Raw genomic sequence first — 21,696 nt, 5'->3', positions numbered from 1 at the left:
AAACCCACCTCCTCCTCTCCTGTCTCTACTTCCTCTCAGGGAAAATTGCTACATGAAAAAAGACTCTTTATCAAGTGTATTTGAAGGCTTTTCTTTCTTCCGGAAAACTCTTGAATCCTAGCAAGTCCTTAAAAGTTCTCATGTAGCCTGTTCTCTGTAAATCTATTACTAGGTGTCTTTTCAAACAGGAAAGTCATATTCCCAAACAGACATTGCTAAAGCCTACATAATGCAGAAGCCACACCCAGCTTGTTCACCTCTAAATCTCAAGTGCCTGGCCCTCTGCCTTGGCACACAGTAGGGGCACAATAACTCCTAGGTGAAGGAATGAATAAATGAGTGAGAGAGTGAGTGAGCACATGCGTTTTTTATTCATGTGTACCAGGAACCAGGAAGCTCATCTTGGACCTTAGGACTGGAAAAAATGTCATTAAAATTGTCTTCTGGAAAATGTGCTAATAGAACTGCCCTTTCACATCACCTTCTGGGTATAGACTTTTTTGCAGAGCTCTGTGGTTCACAGAAATTCAGAGATTTCTCTGTCATCTGTTGTCCATTCATTCATCCACTGTAAATGTAGGTCAGCTGTGTGCTACAGACTGTGCTGGGAGTTGGGGAAGATGTCAAAGGACTAGTCCCTGTCCTCAGGTAGCTTCAACTATCACAGAGAAGCCAGTCAAGTCCACAGGCGATGCCACTGGTGCAGGTTACACCCTGTAATCGTGATGTGACCTAGGTGCTTTCAGATAGCATAGCTCAGCCTGCAGGGTGGGGAGTGGGAGGGGTTGGGGGAGAGTCTATCCCAAAGCGTTTGCAGGAGAGGAGTCTTGAAGGCAGCTGAGGCTATGGGGAGGATTGCACAAGTCAAGATGCAAAGGCCTGGGGAAAATATTAAGAGAAGTTACGGTGAATTATTGGAAGTTTAGCTGTGACCGAGAAAACATGAGAGGATAAGGCTGGAGGAGGAGACAGATTGTAAAAAGATGTTGAGGCTCAGCCGAAGAATTCAGATTTGATTCTGGGACAAAAGGAAGCCAAAGGAAGGTTTAAAGGCAGGATGAGGACAGTGTTGCTGTCAGGTTGGTGTTTTAGAAAAATCATTCTAAGGATCGTCTAGGCATTTCTTATTAAACATTCTCCCAGTGCTGCTAAACAAGCAATAAAGGAGCCTATTTTGAGTTTATCCCAGGCCTCTGGGGAGGGTTTTATTGATGCCATAATGTTCCCCCAACTCCACAGGGAAGACAGGAAGCCAGAACTCCATTTGTTGACAGATTGGGTCTTCTGCCTTTAATGATTACCTCCAGGCCCCCGTGTTGTGGAGCTCTGGGTGTTCATTATTTTTGTAGCTAGGAATATCTTCAAAGAGCAGCAAGACTAGGGCCTGGGATAAACTCAGGGGTATTTCTGGTATGAACAGGAAAGCCTCAAGCTCTGAAGAGGTAGCAACACCAAGCTTCCCAGTACCTTGAACTACAGGAGCTAGCCGCTCTGCTTGTGCTAATCTCTGCCTCCCAGTCCTCCCTGTGATCTGCAAGGGGAACAAGGAAGCTTTTATTCCAGAATCCTTTCAAAGTTGTCCATCACTGCTCACCCAAGGCAGCAGAAACCAGAGGAAGCCAATTGACAGCAATTGCAAAAGCCCCAGGGTTCAATGTTGAGTTGAGTGGTTGACAGCAGGAAACCTACCTCATACCCAGTCAATCCGGCTGGAGCACCCAAAGAGAAAGAATCCTGGCTTTAGGGAAACCACTTGCTTTCTCCCCATAATGTCCTCACCTCCCGTTTACTGTACTAAAAATGTTGATTTGGGATAGTACACTCTTTTAAATCAGATCTCTAACAGAGGTGCTCTCTCCAGCAGCAGGGGCTCGGTGGCAAAAATTTCTCGTAATCTAAGATCAAGAGTACTATTCTTCCCTAACCTGAGTGGGTCTGGCCGGTTAAGGTTCTCATTAAGCGTTTCTTGGGAAAGATTTAGGTATTTGCTTCAGGCCGAAGTATAGCAGTTTCTTTTGAAAGAATGGCAATGTTCAGGTTGATTTCTGAAAACCATACATATGTTCTCCAATCCTATTTTCTACCTGTAAAGCCCCTGTAAATATACAGGATGATCGTGCTCATATCATTTTGCAAAGAACTGTGTAATTCACACGGAAAGCATTCTGGAGGTGTGGAGGGAAATGAGTTAACTCCAAGAGCTGCTCTGCAGTCAGCTTAGGCCCAGGGAAATCTGGCTCATCTGAGCCCATCTTGAGCTCCCTAGGGAGTGTTCTGGGTGCAAGGACAAGCCTGGTAGTGAATCTCGATAGTACAGGGTCAGGGGAACGGTAGAGGTGACAGGTTGCAGGAAAAAAAAAGAAAAGGAGTTGAAAGGGGGAGAAGTTATCACTAGCCTGGGCAATGTTTGCCCTTTTGAAAAATCAGCACTGCTGTTTGTCAAGCCATTCCTGATCCCAGAGAGACGGGGCAAGTAATGAGTAAGCCCTGGACCCTGGAGTCTAGCTCTGCCTCCACTCTTTTTGTGACCTTGGGCAAGTTTCCTAACATCTCAGTGCTGTGTAATGGGGATAATGCTGCTGGTCGATAGATTAATACATATTTAGGGCTAAGACAGTGCCTGGCACAGAATAGGTCCTCTGAAAGCCTTAGCTACTTGCTGCTTCAGGAGCCCAGAAGCCAAGGTGTGTTTTTTAAAACAGCTTCATTGAAGTATAATTTACAGGCAATAAAATTCACTCCGTGTAAAGGTACAATTCAATGATTTTTTAGCAGATTGATAGAGTCGTGCAATTACTGCCACAATCTAGTTTTATAACAATTCCATCACCCAAAACAGCTCATTTGTGCCTATCTGCAGTCAGTCCTTGCTCCCTAACCCAGCCCCAGGAAGATACCATATTCTGTCTCTACAGATTTACCTTTGCCGGAGATTTCTGGCTTCTTTTACTCAGTGTGTTTGTGAGGTTTGTGCACATTGTAGTATGAGTCAGTGCTTCATTCCTTTTTATTGCTGACTAATATTCCTTCGTATGGATATACTGAATTTGTGTATCCATTTATCAGTCAATGGACATTTGGGTTGTTTCCACCTTGTGGCTGTTGTGAAGAATGAACATTTACATGCATGTAGACATATGTTTTTCTCCTGGGCAGATTCCTAGTAGGGGGAGATGGAATATGAGAAGTTTATGTCTGACTCTTTCAAGAGTGAGCTCGTTGGCATGTTGATTCAGGTGTGTGGAGAGCATCATGGAGATTAGTCAGCAGGGCTCAGTTTCCCAGCCACCTTCTTTGGTGCCCTCATGGAAACACAGATTTACTCCCACTGCTGGCAATCAGCCCCAGGGGCCACCTGTGGACAAGGTCACTTCTTTTGAGGACAGCACAGGTGAGAATGGTGGGTACCAACAGGCAACTGAAAGATGTTTAATCTGGTCGGTCAGTCAATATATATTGAAAACTTTTTTCTGTGCCAGGCCCTGGATTTCCTACCTGTAACATAAAGAACAAATGCGTCTCTGAACCATCAAATCCATGGCTGAACTTGGCTCAAATCCCAAATTTCACGACCTAGAACTGGCCCCGACACTTTGTTTTTACAAATTCCTGACCTTGTTTCCTCTATATCCTGCCTTCAGACCTGTATATGAACCTGTCTTCTTGGTTCTAGACAATGTGAGTTTCCACAGACACCCACTTGTGCCTCGTATGTCATTGACGTCGTAACTCTGTTGAACATTTGGCCAGGACTGAGTGGGAGTGGAGGGTTTGTGGGAAAGATCTCGTTACCTACAACCAAGAGGGCGGGGCAACCCAGCCCTTCCACCCAGTGCTTCTCTCCTGGGGAGCAGCCCACCCCCATCTTTTCCAGTTCTTTTGGTATTTTTGTGGATAACTTTCTTCGAGCTGTTGCTTAGCCTTCACTACTAAGGCAGCACCTTATTTTTTTTTCACAATTAGTTGTGTTCATGTGTTCAGAACATTGCTTTTTCTACAAATTTGTGTTGATTAATAAACCTTACTTGTTATAATTACTGCAGGAAATTTTCAGAGTAATCAAGCAAATGTAGGGAAATTTGGTGACTGGTTGAAATAATTGTTAGAGAAGAATGCAGATGTTCCATGTTCTGAGTGGGTTTGTTAACCAAATTGGAAATTACTGTTTATGTCTCATTCTGTCTATAGAAAGCCTCTTGAATATTGTCTTTTTTTACTTCTGTCTAAGTCCCAGGATGCCACACCATTCAATTCAGTTCCACAGCGCTTTATTGAGCACCAGTTATCTACAAAGCACCATTTAGTGATAAGCCACTAACTCCTACTCAGCCTACAAAACCCAGCCTAGAAGTCCCTATTTTCTGGACTCCTTCTCTGATTGGTACCGCCATCACCCTTCCCCTCCCCACAAACTTTTTTTTTTTTGCTTTAAATGACCTGTGCATTCCTGCTTGGACATCTGTTTTGTATTGCTCTTTGAATTTTTTAAATGTCAGCCTCTCTTACTGTACACTGAGCCTTTGAGTCCAGAGACTGTGTCTCATTCATGATCATAATTTCAGCACCTAGCGAGGGTTTTAATCGTCATCTGTAAAGTTTTGAATGGATGAATGAGAAAACCTTCAAAGTCATAAGTGTTTCATGGAGGTTTATTGAACAAAGATGCCTTGGTCTGGTCTGAGAAGCCAGTATCTCTCCCCTGCAGCTGTCACATAGCTTCCTATCTCTCTGCTTTTGCTCCTGCTGTGCGTTCTCAGCACAGCAGATCCTGTCATTCCTCTGCCCTGAACTCTCCAGTGGCTTCCATCTCACTCTGAGGAAAAGCCAGAGCTTTATGTGGGCCCCCAAAGCTCTGGGACCTCCGGACCCCATCTCCTCCTACTTCTGGCCCCCAGCACACACTGCTCAAGCCACATGGAATGCCCTGCTCCTCCTGGCACCTGCTCGCCACCCCACTGCCAAGAGCCTCTGTTCTTGGTTCGCGTCTGCCGGGAATATTCTTCCTAGATTCTTGCATGGCTCACTCCTTTACTTCCTCGGGTCTCTTCCCAGATGTCACCTTCTCAGTGTCGCCTTATCCGAACACCTCTCCCCCAAGTCTTGATTCCTTTCCCTCACTTCATTCTTTCTAGAGCACCTACCACCTTTTCTGTATTATATATAATTTGTTCATCTTGTTTTCCTGTCTCATGGAATATAACCACTATGAAGGTGGAGGTTTGGTTACCTTTTTTCTTTTTTTCACTGAGTCACCCCCAAGGGCCTAGAAAGTCCCTTGTATGTAGTAGCAGTAAGAGCTAATCATAGATAGTGTTATTTATATCAGGCCCTTTACACATTATAATTAATTTAATCCCCTTTGTAGTTCCATGCTGGGGGCACCTCTCTTTGCAGGGGGCGCCAGGTTACTTCACGTCCTATCACGTCTCGACTGCTTCTCTAGCCGTTGAATTAGTGCGGTATTGTACTTACTTTCAAGCAACAAGCCCTGAGCCCTCACCAAGGCCGTGCCCCACGAGAGGTTCTGTCAGCAGTGAATGCAGACACCTTACTGTGCTTCGCTTCACAAAGTCGAAACCAGTGTTCACAAAACGGTGTCATTTTAGGTAACTGCCAAATTAGGTAGACATCGAAATGTCTGTGGAATTAGAGTGACAGAATAGAACAGCTGGTGGAGGTGGGCCCCAGGATGGGCCAGGGAGGGCAGAGGCTTTAAATAGCTGGGCTGCGTGATTGCTGATGGCAGTAATAATGACCGGCCACCGGGGCTGTGCACATAGCACGTATTACCGCTCATCCTGGAACCCTGTATGGGAGATACTGTTGTCGTCCCTTTCAGCAGTTGAGGAAGCTGGTGGAGAGAAAGGTGAATAGCTGGCCCAACGACATGTTCTGACTGAGCCCAGTTCCCACCCAAGTCCATCTGGCTGCCACCTCCTCCCCTTTACTGCTCTCACAGTGAGCTGTTCTTCCTTATCAGGGGACTGCCTGACAAGCTGGGAATCCCCACTTGCACCCTGGGTCCCTTGGCTGATGGCTTTGTTGTCATTTCCAGGACTTCTGCCACGGGCAAGTGATGTGGCCACCCCTCAGTGCCCTGCAGGTAAAGCTTGCTGAGCCTGGACAGTCCTGCAAGCAGGTGTGCCAGGAGAACCAGCTCATCTGTGAGCCTTCTTTCTTTCAGCACCTCAACAAGGACAAGGACATGCTGAAGTAAGTGCTGGGTCTGGGCGGAGCAGCTCACCTGGACTAGAGGGTGAGAGGTGGGTTGAGAGGCATGAGGTTTTCATGTCCAGGCTTGTGGGCTGCCGGGAAGAGATGTGGGAAGGGGAGCAGGTTGCAGCATGATCCACCCAACAGTAGTTAGCCTAGCATGTTTATAGTTAGGTTGGATGAGGTTACCTGGTATGCTGATATATTTAGAATTTGGGGGTGTTGTATTTGCATAAATAATGCCACATCTGGGCTTAGAGATTGTGGGGGGTTTTCAGTTGCTAATGTTATATACCCAGGAACCATCAGGGCAGAGATGGGCACAGAATCATTAGCACGAATGGACCCGGCCCTGGCATGCCCTAGCAGGAGCCAGGACCCCAGATGGCCCCCAGCAGCGTCTGAGCAGTGCAGGCAGCAGGTGACAGTCTTCCGTCCTGGCACAGAACTGCCCACAGCAAAGCCCATGTCCACCTTCCCCTCCTGCAGGGCGAGCAGCCTGCCTGTGCGGGGTCGCTTAGCAGGCGGGGGGTGCAGCACCAGGTTTGGAGACGAGAGCTGCGCCCAGGAGGAACCGTCTGTGTTGCTTGAACTTTTGCCCTCGTGCTTGCATTACGTCTGCTGGTGTCATCCCTGCCCCCGTGCATTGGCATTTTGAACTAGGCATTTGCAGGTCCCAAATTTCCGAGTGAGGTTTCTTTTGGCCTCTGACTCACGACCCCCTGTCAGTGCAAATCTCATTTCTATATCACGCTGGGCCACATATTTCTTAATTACCTAGCCTCTGCCACCACCTGGATAGCTCTAATTACGTGTCTTCCCCTAAAAAGGTTTGCCATCTGAGCCCTAGATATTCAGCAAAGCAGTAGTGCTGTTCCAGTCTTGAAGAGGACGTTTAAGGAGTAGAGTGGACTCAGGTTTGAGGCTTGCCTGACCCCCATTCTGTCTCACGCCCTGTGAGAGAATGCGGTTGGCCATTGTGTTTATCTGTGCACAGTGGTCTCAGCTGGCCTGGTCCCACCTGTCAGTCTTCTAATTCTCAAGTGTGGTATTTTTATACCACCCTTTTATACCATCTCATCCTTTTTGGAAAGAGCACATGGCCGCTAGCATCTCACCCACACGGCAGCAGTCCTGAGGAGGGATGTGGGAAATGCTGTTTTTCCCGTGAAGACCAGAACCAGAGGTTACCTTGATTCACCATCAGAATGAACGCCAGACCGGCCAGAGTCAGTGCGGTGCCCTGCTCTGTGACCAGTGAGGCTTTGTGAGAGGTAGTGGTAGTCTGAGATTTATGGAAAGCCTGTAATGGTACTAGAAGCTTCCATTTTAATAGCACACATGCTGAATCCTAGGGTTCCAGCAGGGCCTTCCCTCTAGCTCCTTTTGCAAACAGCTCCCGTAGCCAGGTGGACGTTTGAGAACCCCAAGTGTCTGTCTCTGTATCGGAGTCTGTGTTCACTGGGGATAGACTGCAGACTGTACACATAGAGCTGTCTATAGGCACCCCTGTCCCCCGCTCTAGAGGAGGGAACACGAGACTCTGCAACCTGGGAGTAGAATCCAAATGTGACTCCTTCACTGGGGTCCTTCCTAGCCAGGCTGGGGTCAGGGCTGCTGCACAAGTCCCCTGATCGGGGCCTGGGCCAGATAGCACAGGGCCCCACACAGCCAGCCCATCTCCAGAGCAGAGGTCTAGGTCTACCAGATGGACAGAAAAGGGTTAATGGGCCACTTTCCTCCATTCCCTCAATTTTCTCACCTACAAAATGGGGACATCCTGGGTGATGATGAGACACTGTGTGGCCAGTGCTGAAGACAGAGCAGAACAGCCCCTTCCAGAGCTTTGGGCATTGAAGCAGGCCTGGGGCCACTGGCTGAGATGGAAGAACCAGGCCCTGTGCTGTGGGATTGCTTAACACCTCCTCCCACCCCCTCACTGTAGATATGTGGGTTTTCTTCCTGAGTCTACAGTGAATGCTAACTTGGCAATAAAGCTGCCGGAAATTAATTCTCTGAATGTAAGAGCCTTATTGAGTACGTTGGTCTTGCATTTGTAAATACTGATAATGTTGTAAAACCCTTGCTACCTGGCAGTCTGATGAAAGCCTCCTCAGCTTGGGGCAACCCTGGCCCATCCATATGCATGCCCAATTAGCAGTGAGCCCTCCGACAAGCCAGTGCTGCTTTTTCTTCTCCAACTTGGGGCGCGGATTATGACATGAATTGAGTCCTTTGGAATATCTCACACTGTTGTCTTGAATTGGGGAATCAGGCAGCTAGTCTTTGAGCACCTGTTCATAGTGCTGGAGGGGTGACTATGAACTCCTATGCACAGAACATGACTCAGGGGTGAACTGACCCAGACCAAAGGACATGACTCAGGGGTGAACTGACCCAGACCAAGGGACAGAGGCTCTGGAAGACCTGGAGTCCATGCTAGTGTGGCCCAGTGGGGAGGACCTTGGCTCCATGAATTGGAATGTGTGTTCATGTGAGACCTCATTCATAATTTTGCCACCTTTTCAAGTTGTATCTCCTAAAATATTAGATTATTGAGTTCGGGGGAGTTCTGAACCATGAAGTTTAGAGTATGAGCACTTTGCCGCCTGAGAGAAGGGAGGTAGCCCTGAGTCATCAGGGATTTGGGGACACTTGGCCAACATGGGTTTGGAGTAAGTACGTCAGGGGGTGAGGGAGGGAACTCTAGAGCAGGGAAGAGGGGAGGAGAAAGGCCAGCTTCCTTCCCTTCACCCTGCGTCTGTGTCACGAAGCATGGGCGGCTTCTGTCCTCTCAGGAAGTCAGTGACCCCATGGGAAGATGGGTGTTCGCCCTTTTATCCTCCTTCAAGGGCTATAAAATGTAAACCGAGGACTGATGGGCCTCAGAAGCACCAGCTCCCATCCTGTAAGGGAAGCTGTTCAGGCCAGCTGGGGAGGTCAGCACCGCAAGGGGCTGCAGAAAGGAAATGGCACACTGTGCCGGGGTGTCTGAGCGAGTGTGAGAGAGTATGTGTGTGAATGAGTGGTGGTGGGAGTGTGAATGGCAGAGAGAGAGAGAACGGAAGGATGAGGGTGGGAGGAGCAAGAGAGACATCGCAGGAATGGAGAGGCGGAAACTGGCAACGTGCGTGCCCTGGAAAGGCAAGGGGTCCATGGGTTGAAAATGAGGATCGCTGAGCTGGGGAGGCTGTCTGAATTCTGGATGTACTCCAGCGATTGGGGAAAGTCACCTTGCCTCTCTGATGACTTGGGCTTACTAGTTAAGCAAGGATGATGGCATGGCCTTCCTGACTGCCCAGGGCTATGGGACAGGGACGCACTTACTAATAAAAGGGAAAGCTCCTTGGATGGCATCCAGAAGTAGCCAGAGCCGTGCATGCCCATGACACTGCCTCAAGTGAACCTTTGGGGAGCTGCCTCGTGGTGGGTCACCCGTGGGTCTTGGAACATATGCTGCTTGAGCACTTTGGAGTGGTCTTTGGACATTGTCCTCAGGCAAGCAGGCCACTTTCACCGCAGCCTCGGCTAAAATGTGCTCACACTCATGCACAAGTGTGCTCACACCTGGGGGGCTGTGCCTGGAGCCTGAGTCCAGACGACCCAGGGCGGGAGTAGGAGGGTTCCTTCATGGTTCCTGACAATTACACCCCTTGCCGTGGGGTCTGAGACGAGCTGTGGAGATTTCTACACTCCTGGTTAGCAGTACACCAGGAGATGGCTTGAGTTAAGACATACCAGCTGCTGTAAATTGGACTAAATAAATAAATAGCATAAGCATACCTCTGTGTTCCAAGGCCACATTCCACATGGGAACTTTTAATGTACAAGTGAGCTCCGAAGACCCTTTCTGTGGAGTGCCCAGCAGGGATATCCTGTGTAGGCCCTGGAAGACCCGAATCTCTAACTCATTTTCCTTTAGGAAAGTCATAAAATCCCCACTTCCTGCCCTCGCCTTCATGGTCCATGCCCTTAACCCTCTGGGTGCCTCCATGGCATGCCAGGACCAGAGGTGTTAGGGCATGTAGGGAAGTCACAGAGCCCCCCGGTGCCTGCAGGAGCAGGATGAGAGGGGGCGCTGCCCTTCCGAGCACTGGGAGCCAGGCTGGCAGCCCCAGGGAGCCGCCAGAAGCGCCACCAGATGTGCTGGGAGTCGCCTGGCTGAAGTTGGCAAGGGCGCATGGTCAGGCAGGTAGTGGGACTGGAGGAGGACAAGAAGGGGTGGGAGCAGTGGGGTACCATGCTTTTCCCCAACATTTGGAAGCTTTCCAGAGGCTGCAGGAAACCTTGAGTTCTCCATCTGAATTCCTGCCCTGTCCGAAAGAATCAAGACCTCTGTGAACAAAGCAAAAAGGAAAAGGTTGGTGTGTTGTAAATTCACAGCGTAGAGCAAGGGAGGAAGGTGGCATGGCCCATCCAGTGCCTGCCAGGATAGGGTGATCATCGTGACGCTGATGCTTGTAATTATGATAATAGTTACCCTTTACTGAATACGTACCCAGAGCTAGACTCTGCCAAGTGCTTAATAAGCACTAAGGTCTCTCTTGCACCTCTCCTGTGAGTTTAAGATTATTTATCCCCGGTTGAAAGAAGAGGAAACAACTACAGAGAGGCTCAGTCATTTGTCTAAGGTCATACAGCTCATAGGAGATGAAGCCAGAACACAAACCCAGGTGTGCCTGCCCCCCTCCCCTTCACCTTCTTCTCTGAACTGGTTCCCACCTGGCATATGGGACAACAGGCTGGACAGCTGGTGAGGCCTCCTTGTTCTGGGGGAGCCAAGGTGAGCGGGCCCAGTGTACCCCAGGCCAGAGGAGAAGATACGAGGCTCTTCCTTGAGATAAGAGGCCAGTATCATTGGGCGCAGGAATACCTGGTTACCTGTAGCCCCCATGCAGTGTTCCCAGCCTGAGAAAGCAAAGCAGAGGGGTATCCAGCACTCTTGACAGTTCAGCTGTTAGGGGAAGATGCCAGGGGACTGAGAGCACAAGCTTTGATTCAAACCCCTGCTCTGGACGTCCTGAAGCCTCAGACACTAATCTCTAGGAGTGCGGAAGAGGAGGTTATTATTTCCATGGCTGCTGGGAGGGTGGCTGCGAAGGTCCAGTGAATTCATGCCCCTGGGATAGCCCCTCCCCGTGCCCCCCACACCATCTGATTGCTCTACAGTGGGAGAGTAAAGCAGTATAGCAAGAAACTGTAAGCCAGTAGTAAAATCATTAAACATAGTTCTTAAAAATATTTAAATAATGCACGTCTGTACCCCAATCTCACTCCTTAAAAGTAACCATTATGAAGGCTTTGGTGTGTAGCCTTCTCGACTTTTTGTACACACACATACACGTACACTTTCTCTCTCTCTCTCCTCCCTTCTCTCTCATGCACACACTTTCTCACACACGCGCACACACTCGTATACTCTCCTACACACTAACACGCATACCATCACACATAGGATGATCACATTGTACATCCTGTTCTGTTACTTGCCTCCTCCAGGACAGCGCTCCATGCTTGTGCTTGCATTTCTACCTCATTCTTTTTCAAGGCCTGCTTAAAACTCCCAGAGCACAGATGTGCCATAATTTTTCAGCTGTTGCCCACTTGGTGAGGACTTGGGTTATTTCTAGTTTTTCTCTACTACAGGCGAGCCTCACTAAGCAGCCTTCCATACATTATCCCCACTCGCACGTATTCAGGTGCATACCTTTCTCAAGCCATGATCCCTTGGGGTGGTAATTTGCTGGGTCAGAGGGTGGCTGTCATCTCGTTTCTATAGCCAGAGAACCAAACGTGCTTCCCCCACACCTCAGGAGGTGGGCCATGGGAGTCAGTAACAGCACAGTCCCAACCTGTGTGCCTTTCTGTTCCTCTTCAGGTACGAGGTGATCTGCCAAAGCTCAGAGCTGGCCAAGGACATCCTGGTGCCCTCCTTTGACCCCAGGAGCAAGCACTGTGTGTTTCAAGGTGACCTCCTGCTGTTCAGCTGTGCAGGTGCCCACCCCAGGCACCGGAGGATCTGCCCCTGCCGGGACTTCATCAAAGGCCAGGTGGCTCTCTGTAAAGACTGTCTATAGTGGCCACTGACATGGCCCCACATGCACTCCACTGGGGAGCACAGTGGCTCCAGCCCCGTCCTGGCAGAGCCGGGGGGTGCAGGCCTCATTCAGGGACTCTTGCCAGAGCCTGAAGTTTTTGTTGAAAGGTTTCGCTTTGGGAATGCTCCTACTGGGTCAGAGCACCGCAGTGGAGTTTTCCCCAAAACAAAACGAGAGCAGGAGGGGAGCCTGGCTTCTTCCCAGCACAACTTCGTTTTATTTTTTGAGGAGCAACTGTACGGAGAATCTGTCGATGCAGCTGCTCCAGGATAGAGAATCTCAAGATTCACTTAAAACAAAACAAAACCAGAGGAGGAATTGGGCTGCTTGGAAAGAACTTTGTATGGGAACATTCCTGAATCCATTAAGTTATTTATTTGGGAGGGAGGGACGGGAATCAGGGGAGGGCAAAGAGGGATCACACGTCTTTTTTGATTTTCCATTTACCATCCACCTTCTCTATAATGTATCTGTCAACTTCAGGCGGGGTGCAGGAGGGACAGAGACAGGGTGCACTTTGGGGCTGGTGACACACTTAGAGCAGCTGTGGGGACCTCCCTGCTGTGGATAGTGGCAAAACAAAAGAAAATCTTGTGTGTGTGCTTGAGGGATGGCATCTAGGGGGCAGGTGCCCCCTGGGCATGCAGGGCTCTCTGTCAACTTGATGTTGGCCTGGGGAGCAAGGGCAGGCCAAGATGAATGTGACTCACTGTCCTGGCTGCTCCCCCTTGGGGATGCGGATGGGGGTGGCTCGCAAGGGAGTGTGATGCTGGCTTTTACTCCAGATGTGAATATTCTGAGGGGGTTGAGCCAGTTGGCACGTTGGCCCAGTCAAATTCATTTGACCCCCAGGGTCCCTGTGCTCTGCTCTCGTGTGAGTTTTCCGCCCCTGTCACCCCACCCCCACTAAGCACTGTTTCAGTTCTCTGGGTATAAGTGTATGTTTCCTGCGACGCCCCTGGCATCTCCATGCTGGTAGGTAAGTGAGCCCTCTCCCTATCCCAGAACGTCCCGGCTCTCGGGGGTGGTTTTGAGTGCCTTGGCACCACCAGCAGTCCTGGCTTCCCAGCACCGTGAGTGCCCTTGGGCAGCTGGCCCAGCCCCCACCAGATAGAACAGCTAGCAAGACTAATGGGTGGGCGGGCCTTCGAGAAGCGAAGCTAAATGAAGGAATCTGTTTCATGAGGACCAATGAGAGAGTGGAGCCTTTAGGTTATGAGAAGTCAGATTCTGCCTGCTCCTTGATTCTTCCTTGGTGCATAAATAATACCAAATGCACAGTCTTTTTTTTTTTTTTTTTTTTTTTTTTTTTGCTCATTTCTCAGTGGGTCTGAATCACACCTCCAGTCCTTGAGAATGGAAAGGCTAAGGAGGGGCAACTAGGGTCCCCCCCCCCTCATGTGTCCCATGAGTACATGTGCTAGGGAGAGCACTGATGAGGAGGCCGGGGCTAGCAAGGGCAGAAGTCCAAAGGAAACCTTGGTAGTAGGGTGTGAGTTAGTATGCTTTTTTAAGCTTTGCAAGGGCAGTTCCCTGCAGTTGGAGGAGAAATAACTGCTATCCTTGCTGTTAGCTGCTTTTCCCTATGAATGGGCCCATTGGCTGCACCCTGAATTGTGGGAATTTGCTTGCGGGCCCAAGCCTATAATTCCTGAGCCAGTGCTGCCCTCTCCTGGGCTCTTCTGGGAGCTTCCAGTGCTGAGAATGTCAGTGCAGGCATTCAACCGGGAGGGAGAGCCTGTGGGCCAAGACCTATTTCCCATGCTCAGCAAAGCTAACTTTTTGCAAAGAGCTGTTTAAACAAGCATGGGAATTCAGAAAGCAAGGAAGCTGGGAAGCTCTGTTCTATGGAAAGACACTGTAGCTGCCTTGTGTCCCAGAAGCTGCAAGGATTGTTTACTGGCTGTTCCTGAGCTCAGGGCCTCTCTCTCTCCCTTTTCCCATTCTTCCTGTGTCCGGCCACTCCAGTCAGGCAGACCAGCAACGTACTTTCCCCACTTCCGATGCCACTTGCTTCCGCCAGTCCAGTATTGGCCAAAGTGAGGCGCAGTTCTGCTGGTCGGGCTGCAGCTCCTGGTGCAGACCAAGCCACATTCCAGTTGTTGAGGGTATTATGAATAGAGGCTCTGACACGGAAGGTACATGGGCGCTTAGGCCTCCATGGACTTGGCCCAAATCAGGTCAGTGGCCCACAAAAGAAAACTAGGAGGGACTTCCATCTGCCCTGTGTAGAAAGGGCTTGACTCTTGCCTATTGTGGAAGAGGAAGGTGATCTGAGTGTGGGCCTTTGGTGTTTTTTCTTTTTCTAACTAAAATTATTGGGGGACATTGGTTTATAAAGTCATTATTTTTCTTAATAAATTCTAAACCAATTTGTAACTGACGATAGTTCCACAGAGAGAGAAACCCTAGGCCAGGAACAGTGTCTTCCTGTGCTATGAGCACATCTTGCCAGATCTGTATGTAACATTTTGTACTTTTTTTCCTAAGTGAAATTTGGCTATACACACACACACACGCACGCGCACACATACACACAGACACACACACACACACTGTTATCCCAAGTTCTTAAAAAACTTGAAGGAAAGCATTTAATTTATTAAAAGAAAGAAAGCTTTCCTTGGACATGTAAACACTTTCAGGTGTAAAAACTCAAAGGGGAAACATACTTCTTTTAATGCCAGTAAACACCTCATTTATTTCATGTATGTAATTTGATTTGCACATGTACAAATGGAGAGGATTTTTGCATTTGTGCCTAGATTGGGCTTTTGTCACTGATTATAGTTGGCTTTTTTGTGTTTGCTGTATGTTCAGAAATATTGAGCGTCTGTTTCTTTGATGATATTTATTGTTTCTCTGATGTGCCTTTTCACTTTTATTTGGGGTTGATTTTTGCAAGCTAGGTGTTGAAGGAAGAGCACAGACTGCTTTTAGCTTGGAGATGGGACCTGTCCTTGCACCACTGTGGATGCTCAGGCTAGGCACCAGAAATGCCTTTCAAGCCCCCTAAAGCCACCACATACCTGTGTGAAGCTGTGAGAACCCCAAGGGCTGGCTTCCTCCAGGCCAGCCCATGCCTTCCCAGGCTGCTGTCATGTCTTTGGGCCTGGGAACTGCTAGTTGCCAGTGTGCCAGTGGACTTCTGCTCCCTGCCACCAGGCGCCTGGTGAGGTGCGGCTGGGGCAGAAGACCAGCCCTAGCTGAGGGATTGCACTGAAGGGAGCAATCCCTGCTGAGCTCATTAGTAGCACTGGCCCCTAACTAAATACTTTATCTGGTTAATATCATGAAGGGAGAGACTATGCACCCCTTTTTTGTTTCCTTCGTGAACACAAGGTTTAATAAAAGTGATGACTTAGTTTCCTATCTGAGAAGACAGCCCCAGTGCATCTCACTGGCAGTGAAGGCATAAATGTGACAGGTTCGACTGAGACTATGTGTTATTTATAGGTGAGTTTTTGCTTTTTAGACCAGACCAAGGCAGGCCACCCCATTTCTCCAAGATGATTTACTGGGATCATGTATATAATTGGGACATTAACACCTTCTCCCATGCCCCCAAAATTCTTGATTTAAAAAAAGAAAAATATTTGGTTAACGACAGGCTCTGTTGTATGTGTTACTATCCCAAGCCTGGATTGTTTTATTTATTTAAAAATACTTTAATTTTCGTATTGGCTTCATTCTAATCCCATCCATCCTTATAGGGCTTCAGAGCACCTTCATGTGAAGAGATAGATGAACATAGATTTAGACTTCTCTAGAAAGGTGGGAACTTCCTAAAGCTGAGAGTGAGTTCCTTTCATTCTTGCTGGCTTCAACAAAGCGTAGAAAACCCACTCTTTATAGCAAAAGGCCAAATTAGCTGTATAGTCTCAGATGCAGGAAAAAAATTACCCTAGCTTTCGTAGCATTTTAGGGTTTTTGTGAGGATTCAGTGTTTAGAAGTGTCTGGCACATAGTAAGCCCTAGTAAATGTTAAATTGTTGTTGTTATTAGCATTTCATATGATTAGAGAAGTAAAGAGCTGAGCTCACTCCCTGTTGATTCAAAAGTAATACATTCATGAAAATATTATTCCAGGTTGATGGAATGTTGTAGGAGTGACTGATTTAGCATGTCCAAGTCCCCCACCCACCCTGCTGGTTAGACTGTTACTGTATCCTTGAATGCACTGACTGATTTGAAAATATGCCTGACTTCAGCCTCAGTTGAAACTAGGCTGCAAGAATCTGTAAACAGGGGATAACAAGGGTGTCTTCTGGCCCCATGTTGTACGTCACCCCACTGATGTCTCCTGGACCATTCCAGGTTTCTGTGGAACTTTTTCAGCCAGCAATTAAAATGAGTTCTCTGACAGACTGTACCCTTTTAAACAAAGTTAACTATATTCCTCTGAAATGCAGTAAGAGAGGCTTTTCTGTTTTTTTTTTTTTTTTATATATATATGGGGAAAGGAATGACCAATTGAGCTTACTCATTGCTTAGCAAATCCCTTTGCTGTCTGTCTCCTGCTGGCCACGGTGGCTCCTCCACAGTACAGTCCACAGGGATCAAACTCGTGGACTGGTTAACTGTCACATGTTTATATTGGTCCCAGTCCCAGGGAAGATACATTTGTCCCCCAGGCCAATTCCACTAGCCTGGGGACCCCTAGATTATCCCACCACCCAAGTGGAGCCCTGGAGGGTAGTGGGCGGGGGGAGAGGTCTTCATTCACAACCACGCCAGAGGCTGCTCACAGCTCCGTGATTATTTCTCAGATCGCCTAAACATCAGTTTGCTTTTTGTTTTATTGGGGTTTTAGCCTCTTACTTCCCTGACAGATTTGGAGTTGTATCTCCTCTCCTGTCTTGGCCCTATTCTGCATAGACTGCGGTTGTCCAATATGGAGATATTCGTTGAAGTCTTGTGTCTTTAAGTTCCTTTGTTTTCCCTTTAGCTGAATCAATGGTCTTAGACTCCTGTGGGCATAAGATTGGAATTAACCTTCTTTAAAGCATCATGCCCTCTATCCCCAATTTTGTGGAGCCTTAAGATTACCTTCCCCACCTCCTTCAGCCGGTGAGGCATGGCTGAGGGAAGAAAGGCCAGCATGTGCTCATACCTCAGGTAGGCAGACAGGCGTATCTGGGTGGCGCAGGGCGGGTTTCAGGGACAAGCAGGGAGCATTTGCCGTTCTGGAGGTCTGAAAGCCTGGCTGGGACAATGGGACAGGAACTTAGCCACCTCTGCCAAAGGGGAGATGCAGCAAACTTGGGAAGCATTTTGCTCTCTGTCCTGCCCAGGTAGTAACAGGACAATAGTGGAACAATTGATGCCAAAGGAGATGGTGATTTCCTTTCTACTGTAGTTGCTGTCTAAACCTTGACGTCTTTAAGCTAATGGCTGTTCGTATCTGTGTCTTTAAAAAGCTCCTGGAACAACCATTTTCTACTGTTCACTCTGGGGTTAAGTAGTGCAGGATTCTGCAAATGAGGTGTCGCTGTCCAGACGTACTGTACCGGCATAGAGAGCACTGCTTTGTTTTCCACTGTTGTAGAGAAAACTAGGGAGAACTTTATTTTTCAATAAACTTTTCTTGTGTGACAGGTGGAAGTGATTTTTGGGGTCTGGGTGGGTTGCAGGGTCACCTGCAGAACATAGCCCAGCCGTATCGCCCCACGCTGGTGTTCCACTGACCGCGTTTGCAAACACACCGCTGGAAATGCTGAGAGGAAGGTACGCTTCGGGGAGTGGAGGAGAACAAATGTACTGCTGAGTATTCTTTCCCTCGTATCACATCTCCCAATACTTATTTCAGAACATTTACTAAGAAAGGAACTGGATTAGGAAGTGGGCTGTTTTCTGTTATTTTGAGATAGCTATGTACTACTACATCCGATGTTTGAAAATACTTTAAGGATGTTTCAGTAAAACAGTCCTAAAAAGGCCGAGGGCTTGGAATACATTCCCCCCTCTTGACAGAATTTTTGGCACAGGTCTCAGTGGGCCATGAGTGCCTGCTTAGGCATATGCCCTGGAAACGTTTGGAAAGTCAAGTCCAAGGGCTTGCCTGCTGGAGGGCATGGCTCAGCCCTCGTCAGCACAGCCTCTCTGAAGCCAGTGGAGTTCCTGGTTACTGCCCAGAACGGCGACACCATGCAGTGTTCCCAGATTTAGCATGTTCAGTGAGACGTGAATCTCAAAACAGGTGCCAATAAAAGCTTGAGTTCTTAAGGGAGGCTACATCCTAGCCTCCCCTCTCTGAGCTTCCACAGTATACATTAAATACAATGAGAAAACCTGTAGAAAAGAAACCTATTGAATCTTGCCTTTCCCAGACCTATTCAAACAAACAGCCGACACTTTTTTCCTTATAACATGTTAACATCCCACAGAACACTCCTCAAACCACCTTCCCTTACCCAGCCTGACATGCCCAGGTGGGAAATGGGCACGGAAGGTGGGGGGGTGAGGCCTGGGGAGCAGCCATCCCTCCTGGGCAAGCTCAGCTCCAAGAGCCCCGGGCACAGCCAAATGAGTGTGTGGCCACTTTCCTTACCTGAGCAGTGGATGGGCCTGCCCTACAGAGGCCACCAAGACCATCATGACAGTCCTTAAGGGTCTCCACTCATACTCTACCGGGAACAAGTGACCTTTCCCATCATCCTTCAGTTGGGAAAACCTGCCCATGGTGGTGATAACTCTCAAAGATAACCTTCCTGTACCATACAAAACGGGTAAAGGTCTTTATTGGTTAGACACTGTCACCTGGACAAGTGGCAGTGCTAGAGGTACAGACTGTTGTATGTTGGGGAACATTTTTACAGAATCTATACCTAAAGTTACATAAACTGAAGATATCTTGTACCTTACAGAGGAGTCAACCATCTCTAACAGACTGTAATGTACCATCACCACTTGACACGGCATATAGATATATGCATATATGGATAGATTATATAATTATTTATTACAAATAAACAGTTCCACATCTGTCAAAAATGGATCTTGTTTTTACATGTATGTTCAGGTTCTCCATGTACAAGAAAGGGTCATGTGCTTAGTTCATCCATGCAAAGCTCATACATATATCACTAAGGACTTTAAAAATAGAATGGTCTCCTTTTGAATAAATCTGTCGAGTTTTAGGATTAGTAAAACAGTATGAAACTAATGAAATACACTGATAGAAATTAGGAAGTGATATATACTGGTGGTTCTGGAGAGGGTGTGGACAAAGGGTACGTACGGTCTTCCTTTAAATTCTGCCAGGAGGTAAGAGACGAGAACTACAACGTGGCTGGGGCCACTTGGAGGCCAGAGGACGTGGGTCTGGTCAGTTGCTATCCATTTCAGGCCTGGACACCGCCAAAGAACTTTCTTCCATGCAGAGATCTCATCCTACCCACAAGAACCTTTTTACTCCAAAAAATAGAAAAGGTCAGTTCCCACTGGAGACAGGGAGACCAGCCTCCCCTCCTGTGCGGGTTGTCCTGACGGGTGTGACGGGAGGAATGGAGCGAGGGGAGCAGTGCAGACCAACCTGCCGGGCAGGCCTCATTCCATGAACAGAAACTTCCCCAAAAAGAAACTGGATGTTCACTTAAATGTTGGCACCGTCTGCCTGTGTAGAAACCTCTCGTCATCCTGACGATCTTCATGCAGATGCAGAACCAGTGGCTCTGGCCCCTTCACTCGAACATCTCGTAGTGGCGCGTCTGCCTCGCCCTGGGCACCATGTCGATGAGGAGTCTGCAGAGAGGAGACAGACAGGTCACCCCAACATAGACCCCAAGATCCCTGGGGCTTGTGCCCTTGGGGAAGTGGACAGGAGAGGTAATTTCTTAAAAATATAATTCGTATATCACACAAGTCACCTTTTAAAGTACATGATTCAGTGGTGTTAGGTATACTCAGGTTGGACAACTATCACCACTTCACTTCCAGAACATTTTCCTCACCCCCAAAAAGAAACCCACCAGCACTCACTCCCCATTCTCCCCTCCCTGCCTCCCCTTACAAACACTAATCTTTTTTTCCCAAGAAAATATTTAATCTATAGAAGTGGACATATATTTAGAAAACTGCTTTTAAAATTCACCTAGGTGTTTCAAGTGTAAAATTTAATGGTTTTTTTCCCACATGTAAGTGAAAGCAGGGTATTTCTCTAACTTTTTTCACTTAGCAGAACACCTTCTAGGGCAGGGGTCCCCAACCCCTAAGCTGTGGACTAGTACTGGTCCATGGCCTGTTAGGAACCAGGCTGCACAGCAGGAAGTGAGCAGCAGGCCAGAGGGCAAAGCTTCATCTATATTTGCAGCTGCTCCCCAGCGCTAGCATTACCACCTCAGATCATCAGGCTTTCGATTCTCATAGCAGCACTGGTCCCTGGTGCCAGAAAGGTTGGGGAACACAACGCCAGCTTACCCTATTGCAAATGCCAAGATTTCATTCTTTCTTATGGCTGTGTAATATTCCACTGTATATATGTATTGTGTGTGTGTGTGTGTGTGCACACACACGCATACACACACACACACATATATAATCTCCATTCATCTATTCATGAGCACTTAGGTTGGTTCCATATCTTGGCTATTGTAAATAATGCTGCCATGAGCATAGGAGTGTATATATCTTTTCAAATTTGTGTTTTGGATTTCTTCGGATAAATACCCAGAAGTCGAATTGCTAAGTCATATACTAGTTCTATTTTTAATTCTTTTGAAAAACTTACATAATGATTTCCATAGTGGCTGAAACATTTTACAATACCATCATCAGTGCACAAAGGTTCCCTTTTCTCTGTCCTTGCCAACATTCATTGATTTACTGATAGCCATTCTGACAGGTGTGAGGTGATATTGTGGTTTTAATTTGTATTTCTCTGATAATTAGTGATGTTGGATATATTTTCATATACCTATTGACCATCTGTATGTCTTCTTTGGAAAAATGTCTATTCACATCCTCTGGCCATTTCTTAATTGGATCGTTTGGAGGTTGTTTTCTTTTGGCAGCGGGGGGCGGGGGGGGGTGAATTGTATGAGTTCTTTATATATTTTGGATATTAACCCTTTATTGGATGTATCATTTGCAAATACCTTCTCCCATTCAGTAGGATGTCTTTGTGATTTATTGGTTTTCTTCTCTGTGCAAAAACTTTCTGGTTTGATATAGTCTCATTTGATTATTTTTTTCTTTTTCCCTTGCCTGAGAAGATGTAGGCAGAAAATTATTGCTAAGAGTTTACTGCCTATGTTTTCTTCTAGGAGTGTAATGTATTGGGTCTTACATTTAAGTCTTTAATCCATTTTGAGTTTATTCTTGTATATAGTGTAAGAAAGTGTTCTAGTTTCTTTTGCATGTATTTTCCAAACCCCATTTACTGAAG

The 21,696-nt window shown here is 47.6% G+C and overlaps 2 protein-coding genes across 21 annotated transcripts in view; one reads left to right on the top strand and one right to left on the bottom strand.

Moving 5' to 3' along the window:
- Positions 1–17,906, top strand: part of MGAT5 (alpha-1,6-mannosylglycoprotein 6-beta-N-acetylglucosaminyltransferase) — a 321,573-nt gene extending 303,667 nt beyond the window's left edge. For all 14 annotated transcript variants that reach the window (XM_016164010.2, XM_016163995.2, XM_016164007.2 and 11 more), the window contains 2 exons: positions 6,056–6,213; positions 12,092–17,906. In XM_016164010.2, coding sequence (XP_016019496.1) covers positions 6,056–6,213; positions 12,092–12,290 — 357 coding nt within the window. In that variant the 3' untranslated portion in view covers positions 12,291–17,906. The remainder of the gene's footprint in view (positions 1–6,055; positions 6,214–12,091) is intronic.
- TMEM163 (transmembrane protein 163) overlaps positions 13,623–21,696 on the bottom strand; it is a 342,830-nt gene continuing 334,756 nt past the window's right edge. For all 7 annotated transcript variants that reach the window (XM_036237865.1, XM_036237866.1, XM_016164021.2 and 4 more), the window contains one exon: positions 13,623–20,054. In XM_036237865.1, coding sequence (XP_036093758.1) covers positions 19,994–20,054 — 61 coding nt within the window. In that variant the 3' untranslated portion in view covers positions 13,623–19,993. The remainder of the gene's footprint in view (positions 20,055–21,696) is intronic.

Source organism: Rousettus aegyptiacus, unplaced genomic scaffold, assembly GCF_014176215.1.
Source record: "Rousettus aegyptiacus isolate mRouAeg1 unplaced genomic scaffold, mRouAeg1.p scaffold_m13_p_2, whole genome shotgun sequence".
Lineage (NCBI taxonomy): Eukaryota > Metazoa > Chordata > Mammalia > Chiroptera > Pteropodidae > Rousettus > Rousettus aegyptiacus.
Note: the sequence above shows the minus strand (reverse complement) of the source record. Positions and strands in the feature narration are given on the sequence as shown.